Raw genomic sequence first — 12,835 nt, forward strand, 5'->3', positions numbered from 1 at the left:
TGGGGGGTGCCCTAGTCTCAGCGCCCCCGTGCCAGAGACATGGAGCTGGGTATGGGGGGTGCCCTAGTCCCAGCACCCCCGGGCCAGAGACACGGAGCTGGGTGCGAGGGGTTCGGGGGGGTGCCCTACTCCCAGCGCCCCCGGGCCAGAGACACGGAGCTGGGTGTGAGGGGTTCGGGGGGGTGCCCTAGTCCCAGCGCCCCCGGGCCAGTGACACGGAGCTGGGTGTGAGGGGTGCCCTAGTCCCAGCACCCCCGGGACAGAGACACCGAGCTGGGTGTGAGGGGTTCGGGGGGGTGCCCTAGTCTCAGCGCCCCCGGGCCAGAGACACGGAGCTGGGTGTGAGGAGTTCGGGGGGGTGCCCTAGTCCCAGCACCCCTGGGCCAGAGACACGGAGCTGGGTACGGGGGGTGCCCTACTCCCAGCGCCCCCGGGCCAGAGACACGGAGCTGGGTGTGAGGAGTTTGGGGGGGTGCCCTAGTCCCAGCACCCCCGGGCCAGAGACACGGAGCTGGGTGTGAGGGGTTCGGGGGGGTGCCCTAGTCCCAGCGCCCCCGGGCCAGTGACACGGAGCTGGGTGTGAGGAGTTCGGGGGGGTGCCCTAGTCCCAGCGCCCCCGGGCCAGAGACATGGAGCTGGGTGCGAGGGGTTCGGGGGGGTGCCCTAGTCCCAGCGCCCCCGGGCCAGAGACATGGAGCTGGGTGCGAGGGGTTCGGGGGGTGCCCTACTCCCAGCGCCCCCGGGCCAGTGACACGGAGCTGGGTATGGGGGGTGCCCTAGTCCCAGCGCCCCCGGGCCAGAGACATGGAGCTGGGTATGGGGGGTGCCCTAGTCTCAGCGCCCCCGGGCCAGAGACACGGAGCTGGGTGTGAGGGATTCGGGGGGGTGCCCTACTCCCAGCGCCCCCGGGCCAGAGACACGGAGCTGGGTGTGAGGAGTTCGGGGGGGTGCTCTACTCCCAGCACCCCCGGGCCAGAGACACGGAGCTGGGTGCGAGGGGTTCGGGGGGGTGCCCTACTCCCAGCGCCCCCGGGCCAGAGACACGGAGCTGGGTGTGAGGGGTTCGGGGGGGTGTCCTAGTCCCAGCGCCCCCGGGTCAGAGACACGGAGCTGGGTGTGAGGGGTTCGGGGGGGTGCCCTACTCCCAGCGCCCCCGGGCCAGAGACACGGAGCTGGGTGTGAGGAGTTCGGGGGGGTGCCCTACTCCCAGCGCCCCCGGGCCAGAGACACGGAGCTGGGTGTGAGGGGTTCGGGGGGATGCCCTAGTCCCAGCGCCCCCGGGCCAGAGACACGGAGCTGGGTGCGAGGGGTTCGGGGGGGTGTCCTAGTCCCGGCGCCCCCGCCAGCGACGCGGAGCTGGGTGCGAGGGGTACAGGGGGTGCCCTAGTCCCGGCGCCCCTGGGCCAGGGACGCGGAGCTGGGTGCGAGGGGTACAGGGGGTGCCCTACTCCCAGCGCCCCCGGGCCAGTGACACGGAGCTGGGTATGGGGGTTGCCCTAGTCCCAGCGCCCCCGGGCCAGAGACATGGAGCTGGGTATGGGGGGGGTGCCCTAGTCTCAGCGCCCCCGGGCCAGAGACACGGAGCTGGGTGTGAGGGGTTCGGGGGGGTGCCCTACTCGCAGCGCCCCCGGGCCAGAGACACGGAGCTGGGTGTGAGGGGTTCGAGGGGGTGCCCTAGTCCCAGCACCCCCGGGCCAGAGACATGGAGCTGGGTGTGAGGGGTTCGGGGGGTGCCCTACTCCCAGCGCCCCCGGGCCAGAGACACGGAGCTGGGTGTGAGGGGTTCGGGGGTGTGCCCTACTCCCAGCGCCCCCGGGCCAGAGACACAGAGCTGGGTGCGAGGGGTTCGGGGGGGTGGCCTAGTCCCGGCGCCCCCGCCAGCAACGCGGAGCTGGGTGCGAGGGGTACAGGGGGTGCCCTAGTCCCGGCGCCCCCGCCAGCAACGCGGAGCTGGGTGCGAGGGGTACAGGGGGTGCCCTAGTCCCGGCGCCCCCGCCAGCTACGCGGAGCTGGGTGCGAGGGGTACAGGGGGTGCCCTAGTCCCGGCGCCCCCGCCAGCGACGCGGAGCTGGGTGCGAGGGGTACAGGGGGTGCCCTAGTCCCGGCACCCCCGCCAGCGACGCGGAGCTGGGTGCGAGGGGTACGGGGGGTGCCCTACTCCTGGCGCCCCCGGGCCAGTGACACGGAGCTGGGTACGAGGGATACGGGGGGTGCCCTAGTCCTGGCGCCCCCGGGCCAGTGACACAGAGCTGGGTGCGACGGGTACGGGGGGTGCCCTAGTCCCGGCGCCCCTGGGCCAGTGACACGGACCTGGGTATGGGGGGTGCCCTACTCCCAGCGCCTTGAGGGAGGCTGGAAAGGGGCTGACGAGGCTTTAGGCACAGGGGTCTGTGGGGTCCCTGCAGGCTCAGTGCTGCTGTGGTGGCTGAGGGCAGGAGGGGGGAGTAGTGAGGGAGGGGCACTGTCCGGGCACTGAGACTCCCTCCTCCGTACCCAGAGTGGCACCAGGGACAATCAGGCCCCACGCTCCTGCGAGATGAAGATGCGACAAGCCGCATCGAGGGCGACTGGCAGCAGCTGAACACACTGGGTCACTACCAGGTGAGGGGTTTCCCACAGCCCCCCACTTCCCCGCTTCTGCCCCATTTTTCCCGTTTCCTCCTGCCCAGCACCTCACGTCCCCCTGCTCCGCCCACAACTCCCCACCTCCCCTGCCTCTGCCCCAGTTCTCCCCTTTCCTCCTGCCCAGCACCTCACGTCCCCCTGCTCCGCCCACAACTCCCCACCTCCCCTGCCTCTGCCCCAGTTCTCCCCTTTCCTCCTGCCCAGCACCTCACGTCCCCCTGCTCCGCCCACAACTCCCCACCTCCCCTGCCTCTGCCCCAGTTCTCCCCTTTCCTCCTGCCCAGCACCTCACGTCCCCCTGCTCCGCCCACAACTCCCCACTTCTCTGCCTCTGCCCCAGTTCTCCCCTTTCCTCCTGCCCAGCACCTCACGTCCCCCAGCTCCGCCCACAACTCCCCACCTCCCCTGCCTCTGCCCCAGTTCTCCCCTTTCCTCCTGCCCAGCACCTCACGTCCCCCTGCTCCGCCCACAACTCCCCACCTCCCCTGCCTCTGCCCCAGTTCTCCCCTTTCCTCCTGCCCAGCACCTCACGTCCCCCTGCTCCGCCCACAACTCCCCACTTCTCTGCCTCTGCCCCAGTTCTCCCCTTTCCTCCTGCCCAGCACCTCACGTCCCCCTGCTCTGCCCACAACTCCCCATCTCTCCTGCCTCTGCCCCAGTTCTCCCCTTTCCTCCTGCCCAGCACCTCACGTCCCCCTGCTCCGCCCACAACTCCCCACTTCTCTGCCTCTGCCCCAGTTCTCCCCTTTCCTCCTGCCCAGCACCTCACGTCCCCCTGCTCCGCCCACAACTCCCCACTTCTCTGCCTCTGCCCCAGTTCTCCCCTTTCCTCCTGCCCAGCACCTCACGTCCCCCTGCTCCGCCCACAACTCCCCACTTCTCTGCCTCTGCCCCAGTTCTCCCCTTTCCTCCTGCCCAGCACCTCACGTCCCCCTGCTCTGCCCACAACTCCCCACTTCTCTGCCTCTGCCCCAGTTCTCCCCTTTCCGCCTGCCCAGCACCTCACGTCCCCCTGCTCTGCCCACAACTCCCCACCTCCCCTGCCTCTGCCCCAGTTCTCCCCTTTCCTCCTGCCCAGCACCTCACGTCCCCCTGCTCTGCCCACAACTCCCCACTTCTCTGCCTCTGCCCCAGTTCTCCCCTTTCCTCCTGCCCAGCACCTCACGTCCCCCTGGTCTTCCCTCAACTCCCCACTTCTCTGCCTCTGCCCCAGCTCTCCCCTTTCCTCCTGCCCAGCACCTCACGTCCCCCTGCTCCGCCCACAACTCCCCACCACCCCTCCCCACTTCTCTGCCTCTGCCCCAGTTCTCCCCTTTCCTCCTGCCCAGCACCTCACGTCCCCTTGCTCCGCCCACAACTCCCCACTTCTCTGCCTCTGCCCCAGTTCTCCCCTTTCCTCCTGCCCAGCACCTCACGTCCCCTTGCTCCGCCCACAACTCCCCACTTCTCTGCCTCTGCCCCAGTTCTCCCCTTTCCTCCTGCCCAGCACCTCACGTCCCCCTGCTCTGCCCACAACTCCCCACCTCCCCTGCCTCTGCCCCAGTTCTCCCCTTTCCTCCTGCCCAGCACCTCACGTCCCCCTGCTCTGCCCACAACTCCCCACTTCTCTGCCTCTGCCCCAGTTCTCCCCTTTCCGCCTGCCCAGCACCTCACGTCCCCCTGCTCTGCCCACAACTCCCCACCTCCCCTGCCTCTGCCCCAGTTCTCCCCTTTCCTCCTGCCCAGCACCTCACGTCCCCCTGCTCTGCCCACAACTCCCCACTTCTCTGCCTCTGCCCCAGTTCTCCCCTTTCCTCCTGCCCAGCACCTCACGTCCCCCTGGTCTTCCCTCAACTCCCCACTTCTCTGCCTCTGCCCCAGCTCTCCCCTTTCCTCCTGCCCAGCACCTCACGTCCCCCTGCTCCGCCCACAACTCCCCACCACCCCTCCCCACTTCTCTGCCTCTGCCCCAGTTCTCCCCTTTCCTCCTGCCCAGCACCTCACGTCCCCTTGCTCCGCCCACAACTCCCCACTTCTCTGCCTCTGCCCCAGTTCTCCCCTTTCCTCCTGCCCAGCACCTCACGTCCCCTTGCTCCGCCCACAACTCCCCACTTCTCTGCCTCTGCCCCAGTTCTCCCCTTTCCTCCTGCCCAGCACCTCACGTCCCCCTGCTCTGCCCACAACTCCCCACCTCCCCTGCCTCTGCCCCAGTTCTCCCCTTTCCTCCTGCCCAGCACCTCACGTCCCCCTGCTCCGCCCACAACTCCCCACTTCTCTGCCTCTGCCCCAGTTCTCCCCTTTCCTCCTGCCCAGCACCTCACGTCCCCTTGCTCCGCCCACAACTCCCCACTTCTCTGCCTCTGCCCCAGTTCTCCCCTTTCCTCCTGCCCAGCACCTCACGTCCCCCTGCTCTGCCCACAACTCCCCACTTCTCTGCCTCTGCCCCAGTTCTCCCCTTTCCTCCTGCCCAGCACCTCACGTCCCCCTGCTCTGCCCACAACTCCCCACTTCTCTGCCTCTGCCCCAGTTCTCCCCTTTCCTCCTGCCCAGCACCTCACGTCCCCCTGCTCTGCCCACAACTCCCCACCTCCCCTGCCTCTGCCCCAGTTCTCCCCTTTCCTCCTGCCCAGCACCCCTCCCCGTGCTTTTCCCCACCCCCCGCTCCACGTCCCCTTGCTCCCCCCGTTTCCCCCGGCCCCCTAACCTGCTGCCTCCCCCCAGGTGACTGATGGTTCCAGGGTGGCCCTGACGCCCCGGCAGGTCTCAGGGAGCAACCTGCCTAACTCCTGCACCTTCAGTCGCTCACTGAGCCGCTACGGTAAGTGCCCCCTGGGATCCCTGCCAGGGCCACTCAGAATCAGGGGCGGCCCCCCAACACCAGGCTCCGCACCCGGCACTCCTGCCCCCAGCCTGGGGGAGCCAGCAGCCCATATGCCCCTGGGCGATGTCAGTCCATTTGTCCCTTCCCACCCAGAGAGCCTCCTGCGGACATCCAGCAACCCAGACAGCCTGCGCCCCCAGGCCCCCACGCTGAGCCCGGAGCGCGAGGGCGGCACCCGCCTCTGGCACCTCGTCCGCAGCCATGACCCGCTGGCCGACCCCAAGGAGGGGGGCAGCAAGATGGTGTCAGAAATCTACCTCACCCGGCTCCTGGCCACCAAGGTACAGGGTGCGGTGCTGGGGCCAGGGTGGGGCTGGCACAGGCCAAGGGCAATGGGGGGGCCAGGGGCCATGCTGAGAGGCTGTGGGGGGATGGTATGGGGCAGGGAGCTCTGCAGGGGTCAATGCCATGCAGGGTCTAGTGGGCCATGTGGGGGCCTGGAAGGGCATATGAGGCCCGGGGCCCAGCCAGGGTGCTGTTGTGGGGGGAGGGCATGTGTGCATGTGGGGCTAGGGCACCATGGGGGTGATGGGTGGGCGTGGGGGTGCCAACAAGGTGTGGGAGAGTCACTAGCCCCCCCCCCCCAGCCAGGCAAGGGGCTCAACTGGCGGGAGCACAGCGGGGGGGCTGAGGAGACGGGGCACAGTGGAGAACAGACTCGGCAGCACCGAGCCGCCAGGACAGCCCAGCTTGGGGAGGGGGCCCAGAGCCAGAGCCCTGCCCCCAAACCAGGGCCCTGCCCCCTCCTTGCCCCCCAAGTCAACTGAGACCCCTCCCCTACCCAGCAGCCTCATCTCAGTCCTGCAGCCACCCCACCTTCTCCTTTGTAACCTCAGTGAGTCACATCCAAAATTCCCATGGCCAGCTGGGAAACTGAGGCACGTTCCCCCCACCTTACTACAGATCAGTGCAGGAGAGTAGAGATCACCAGAAAAGTGAGCGAACACAGGGGGCCAGGGTGCTGTGGGGTCTGGGCACCATAAGAGGATGAGCACATGTGGGGGCCCAATGGGGAGGCATGTCCCTGTGCAGGGGATGGGCGTGTGTGGAGGACCCAGGGGCCTCGTGGGGGCCCGGCCTGGCCCGGCTGACCCCCGGCGCCCCCAGGGCACGTTGCAGAAGTTCGTGGACGACCTGTTTGAGACGCTGTTCAGCACGGCGCACCGAGCCAGTGCCCTGCCCCTGCCTATCAAGTACATGTTCGACTTCCTGGACGAGCAGGCAGATCGGCGCCAGATCGGTGACCCCGACGTGCGGCACACGTGGAAAAGCAACTGGTGAGAGCCCCAGGGCTCCGGCCCTGCCTGCCCCTGCGGCTCTGGGGAGGGAGATTGGGAATGGGAGGTTCAGGGGGAACCCTGGCACTCTCTGAACGCCTCCCCCGCCCTCCAGCCTGCCCCTGCGGCTCTGGGGAGGGAGATTGGGAATGGGGGGTTCAGGGGGAACCCTGGCACTCTCTGAACCCCTCCCCCGCCCCCCAGCCTGCCCCTGCAGCTCTGGGGAGGGAGATTGGGAATGGGGGGTTCAGGGGGAACCCTGGCACTCTCTGAACCCCTCCCCCGCCCCCCAGCCTGCCCCTGCGGCTCTGGGGATGGAGATTGGGAATGGGGGGTTCAGGGGGAACCCTGGCACTCTCTGAACCCCTCGCCCCTGGCTAGCCTGCCCCTGCGGCTCTGGGGAGGGAGATTGGGAATGGGGGGTTCAGGGGGAATCCTGGTACTCTCTGAACCCCTCCCCCGCCCCCCAGCCTGCCCCTGCGGCTCTGGGGAGGGAGATTGGGAATGGGGGGTTCAGGGGGAACCCTGGCACTCTCTGAACCCCTCCCCTGCCCCCCAGCCTGCCCCTGCGGCTCTGGGGAGGGAGATTGGGAATGGGGGGGTTCAGGGGGAATCCTGGCACTCTCTGAACCCCTCCCCCGCCCCCCCAGCCTGCCCCTGCGGCTCTGGGGATGGAGATTGGGAATGGGGGGTTCAGGGGGAACCCTGGCACTCTCTGAACCCCTCCCCTGCCCCCCAGCCTGGCCCTGCGGCTCTGGGGAGGGAGATTGGGAATGGGGGGTTCAGGGGGAACCCTGGCACTCTCTGAATCCCTCCCCCGCCCCCCCAGCCTGCCCCTGCGGCTCTGGGGAGGGAGATTGGGAATGGGGGGTTCAGGGGGAACCCTGGCACTCTCTGAACCCCTCCCCCGCCCCCCAGCCTGGCCCTGCGGCTCTGGGGAGGGAGATTGGGAATGGGGGGTTCAGGGGGAACCCTGGCACTCTCTGAACCCCTCCCCCGCCCCCCCAGCCTGCCCCTGCGGCTCTGGGGATGGAGATTGGGAATGGGGGAATCAGGGGGAACCCTGGCACTCTCTGAACCCCTGCCCCTGCGGCTCTGGGGAGGGAGATTGGGAATGGGGGGTTCATGGGGAAACCCTGGCACTCTCTGAACCCCTGCCCCTGCGGCTCTGGGGAGGGAGATTGGGAATGGGGGGTTCATGGGGAAACCCTGGCACTCTCTGAACCCCTGCCCCTGCGGCTCTGGGGAGGGAGATTGGGAATGGGGGGTTCAGGGGGAACCCTGGCACTCTCTGAACCCCTTCCCCGCCCCCCAGCCTGCCCCTGCGGTTCTGGGTGAACGTGATTAAGAACCCGCAGTTCGTGTTCGACGTGCACAAGAGCAGCACCATGGACGCGTGTCTCTCCGTTGTGGCCCAGACCTTCATGGACTCGTGCTCCACGTCGCCCCAGCGCCTGGGCAAGGACTCGCCCTCCACCAAGCTCCTCTATGCCAAGGACCTGCCCTGCTACCGCGGCTGGGTGGAGCGGTGAGCGGGACATGGCCAGGGGTGCTCCGGGCGCCGCCTCTCAGAGCTTGGAGCATCCAGCAGGCCCCGCCCGCAGCCCCATGCACCAGAACCGGGAGTCCTCGTGGGGGCAGGGAGCCCAGAGCCACAGGCCTGCCCTCCCCCCCACGTCCCCAGCCGCGCTCCAGCTGCCCCTCCCCTGGCCTCTGTCCTGCTTCCTGGGCAAAAGGTGCCCCAGGTCTCAGCCCCCACCTGGTGCTTGGGGGACGCCAGCCATCTGCAGTGCACGTGGGCAGACAGCGGGGCAGCCTCCCTGCCCCTGGCCCTCAGCCAAGTCACACACCAAGCCCTAGCCAGGCCTGGGGCAGCCCTGGAGCCTGTCCCCCGACTGGAGCCTGCATCTCTCCAGCCCCCCTGCCCTGAGCCCTCCTGCAGCCAGCCCCCCAACTCCCCCCTGCCCCGAGCCCCCTCCTGCAGCCAGCTCCCCAAGCTGGGAGGGGGACAGAATGAATGGGGGCTAGGTCTGGGGGCTTTGGGGCGGGGCCTTGGGGTGGGGGTGAAGTTGGGGCGGAGTCGCAGGGGGAGGTGGTCCCAAGGCCGGGGGCGGAGTCAGCAGAGAGCCCTACCTGCCCCAGGTACTACCGTGACATTGCGAAGATGGCGCCCGTCAGTGACCAGGACATGGATGCGTATCTGGGGGAGCAGTCGCGGCTGCACGCCGGCGAGTTCAACACACTGGGGGCACTGGGGGAGCTGTACCAGTATGTGGGGCGCTATCGTGAGGAGGTGAGTCTCCCCGCCCCCCACTGCACCCCACACCCACTGCCTGCCCCTATTGCCAGCCAGCCAGCACGTGGGTGCTACCGCGAGGAGGTGAGTCTTCCCGCCCCCCACTGCACCCCACACCCACCGCCTGTCCCCTATTGCCAGCCAGCCAGCACGTGGGCGCTACCGCAAGGAGGTGAGTCTCCCCGCCCCCCACTGCACCCCACACCCACCGCCTGCCCCCTATTGCCAGCCAGCCAGCACGTGGGTGCTACCGCAAGGAGGTGAGTCTCCCCGCCCCCCACTGCACCCCACACCCACTGCCTGCCCCCTATTGCCAGCCAGCCAGCACGTGGGTGCTACCGCGAGGAGGTGAGTCTCCCCCGGCCACTGCACCCCACACCCACCGCCTGTCCCCTATTGCCAGCCAGCCAGCACGTGGGCGCTACCGCAAGGAGGTGAGTCTCCCCGCCCCCCACTGCACCCCACACCCACTGCCTGTCCCCTATTGCCAGCCAGCCAGCACGTGGGTGCTACCGCGAGGAGGTGAGTCTCCCCGCCCCCCACTGCACCCCACACCCACCGCCTGTCCCCTATTGCCAGCCAGCCAGCACGTGGGCGCTACCGCAAGGAGGTGAGTCTCCCCGCCCCCCACTGCACCCCACACCCACCGCCTGCCCCTATTGCCAGCCAGCCAGCACGTGGGTGCTACCGCAAGGAGGTGAGTCTCCCCGCCCCCCACTGCACCCCACACCCACTGCCTGCCCCTATTGCCAGCCAGCCAGCACGTGGGTGCTACCACAAGGAGGTGAGTCTCCCTGCCCCCCACTGCACCCCACACCCACTGCCTGTCCCCTATTGCCAGCCAGCCAGCACGTGGGCGCTACCGCAAGGAGGTGAGTCTCCCCGCCCCCCACTGCACCCCACACCCACTGCCTGTCCCCTATTGCCAGCCAGCCAGCACGTGGGCGCTACCGCAAGGAGGTGAGTCTCCCCGCCCCCCACTGCACCCCACACCCACCGCCTGCCCCCTATTGCCAGCCAGCCAGCACGTGGGTGCTACCGCAAGGAGGTGAGTCTCCCCGCCCCCCACTGCACCCCACACCCACTGCCTGCCCCCTATTGCCAGCCAGCCAGCACGTGGGTGCTACCGCGAGGAGGTGAGTCTCCCCCCGGCCACTGCACCCCACACCCACCGCCTGTCCCCTATTGCCAGCCAGCCAGCACGTGGGCGCTACCGCAAGGAGGTGAGTCTCCCCGCCCCCCACTGCACCCCACACCCACCGCCTGTCCCCTATTGCCAGCCAGCCAGCACGTGGGTGCTACCGCGAGGAGGTGAGTCTCCCCCCCGCCACTGCACCCCACACCCACTGCCTGCCCCTATTGCCAGTCAGCCAGAACGTGGTGCATTACCCTGAGGTCAGCCCCACTGCCACCCCCCATGCTCACCGTCTGCCCCCTAACTCCGACAGGCTAGTACATGGGGCGCTGCGGTGAGGAGGTGAGCTCCCCAGCTCCCTTGCTGCGCCTGTGCCCGTGTGCGGGGTGCAGTCCCTGATCTGTGGCTCCTGCAGGTGTTGGGGGCGCTGGAGCGGGATGGGAGCTGCCGGCGGCAGGGGCTGGCCCAGCGACTCGAGCAAGTCATCACCCTCATCTCCAGCAACAGCTGAGGGGGGCCCCCTACGGCTAGCCGGGGCCCTCCCCCTGCTCCGGGTAGATGTGACCTTTCACCCCTGGCTCAGGGGCCGGCGGACTTTGGACGGCAGCGAAGGGACCTTTGGCAGCTGCCCCCCCCAGTAACACTGGGATCGGGGCTCATAGCAATAAATCGGGGGCAATGTGGGCAGGGTTGGGGAGGATTTGGTTGAGGAGCAGTGACCCCCCCAATATTGGGCAGCCCCCCATCACCCCAACACATCCCCTCCCTCACTCCCAAGACTGTACTGCTCCCTATCAGCCCCCATCACCCCCACCCATCCCCTCCCCCACCCTGATTACTGTATGGTCCCCCTCAGCCGCCATCACCCCTACACATCCCCTCCCCCACCCTGATTACTGTATGGTCCCCCCCCAGCCGCCATCACCCCCACCCATCCCCTCTCCCACCCTGATTACTGTATGGTCCCCCTCAGCCGCCATCACCCCCACCCATCCCCTCCCCCACCCTGATTACTGTATGGTCCCCCCCCAGCCGCCATCACCCCCACCCATCCCCTCCCCCACCCTGATTACTGTATGGTCCCCCCCAGCAGCCCCCCTCAGCCATCACCCCCACCCATCCCCTCCCCCACCCTGATTACTGTATGGTCCCCCTCAGCCGCCATCACCCCCACCCATCCCCTCCCCCACCCTGATTACTGTATGGTCCCCCCCCAGCCGCCATCACCCCCACCCATCCCCTCCCCCACCCTCCCCCCTCCCCCACCCCCCACCCATCCCCTCCCCCACCCTGATTACTGTATGGTCCCCCTCAGCCGCCATCACCCCTACACATCCCCTCCCCCACCCTGATTACTGTATGGTCCCCCTCAGCCCCCACCCCTCACCCCCCCCACCCCCCCCCCACCCATCCCCTCCCCCACCCTGATTACTGTATGGTCCCCCTCAGCCGCCATCACCCCCACCCATCCCCTCTCCCACCCTGATTACTGTATGGTCCCCCTCAGCCCCCATCACCCCCACCCATCCCCTCCCCCACCCTGATTACTGTATGGTCCCCCTCAGCCGCCATCACCCCTACACATCCCCTCCCCCACCCTGATTACTGTATGGTCCCCCCCCAGCCGCCATCACCCCCACCCATCCCCTCTCCCACCCTGATTACTGTATGGTCCCCCCCCAGCCGCCATCACCCCCACCCATCCCCTCTCCCACCCTGATTACTGTATGGTCCCCCTCAGCCGCCATCACCCCTACACATCCCCTCCCCCACCCTGATTACTGTATGGTCCCCCCCCAGCCGCCATCACCCCCACCCATCCCCTCTCCCACCCTGATTACTGTATGGTCTCCCCCCCCAGCCCCCATCACCCCCACCCATCCCCTCTCCCACCCTGATTACTGTATGGTCTCCCCCCAGCTGCCATCACCCCCCCCCACACATCCCCTCCCCCACCCTGATTACTGTATGGTCCCCCTCAGCCGCCATCACCCCCACCCATCCCCTCTCCCACCCTGATTACTGTATGGTCCCCCTCAGCCGCCATCACCCCCACCCATCCCCTCCCCCACCCTGATTACTGTATGGTCCCCCCCCAGCCGCCATCACCCCCACCCATCCCCTCTCCCACCCTGATTACTGTATGGTCTCCCCCCCCAGCCCCCATCACCCCCACCCATCCCCTCTCCCACCCTGATTACTGTATGGTCTCCCCCCAGCTGCCATCACCCCCACACATCCCCTCCCCCACCCTGATTACTGTATGGTCCCCCTCAGCCGCCATCACCCCCACCCATCCCCTCCCCCACCCTGATTACTGTATGGTCCCCCTCAGCCGCCATCACCCCTACACATCCCCTCCCCCACCCTGATTACTGTATGGTCCCCCCCCAGCCGCCATCACCCCCACCCATCCCCTCTCCCACCCTGATTACTGTATGGTCCCCCCCCAGCCCCCATCACCCCCACCCATCCCCTCCCCCACCCTGATTACTGTATGGTCCCCCTCAGCCGCCATCACCCCTACACATCCCCTCCCCCACCCTGATTACTGTATGGTCCCCCCCCAGCCGCCATCACCCCCACCCATCCCCTCTCCCACCCTGATTACTGTATGGTCTCCCCCCCCAGCCCCCATCACC

General features: G+C 68.3%; 1 protein-coding gene across 6 annotated transcripts in view; it reads left to right on the top strand.

The window, feature by feature from the left end:
* Window positions 1-11,159, top strand: part of PLXNA3 (plexin A3) — a 57,361-nt gene extending 46,202 nt beyond the window's left edge. For 2 of the 6 annotated variants that reach the window (XM_089770286.1, XM_089770290.1), the window contains 6 exons: window positions 2,498-2,601; window positions 5,326-5,422; window positions 5,579-5,766; window positions 6,593-6,762; window positions 8,078-8,290; window positions 8,905-10,599. In XM_089770286.1, coding sequence (XP_089626412.1) covers window positions 2,498-2,601; window positions 5,326-5,422; window positions 5,579-5,766; window positions 6,593-6,762; window positions 8,078-8,290; window positions 8,905-9,322 — 1,190 coding nt within the window. In that variant the 3' untranslated portion in view covers window positions 9,323-10,599. The other 4 variants (XM_089770289.1, XM_089770288.1, XM_089770287.1 and 1 more) reach the window with 4 other exon arrangements.
* Window positions 11,160-12,835: the final 1,676 nt, after the last annotated feature.

Source organism: Pelodiscus sinensis, chromosome 18, assembly GCF_052426305.1.
Source record: "Pelodiscus sinensis isolate ZL-2025 chromosome 18, ASM5242630v1, whole genome shotgun sequence".
Lineage (NCBI taxonomy): Eukaryota > Metazoa > Chordata > Testudines > Trionychidae > Pelodiscus > Pelodiscus sinensis.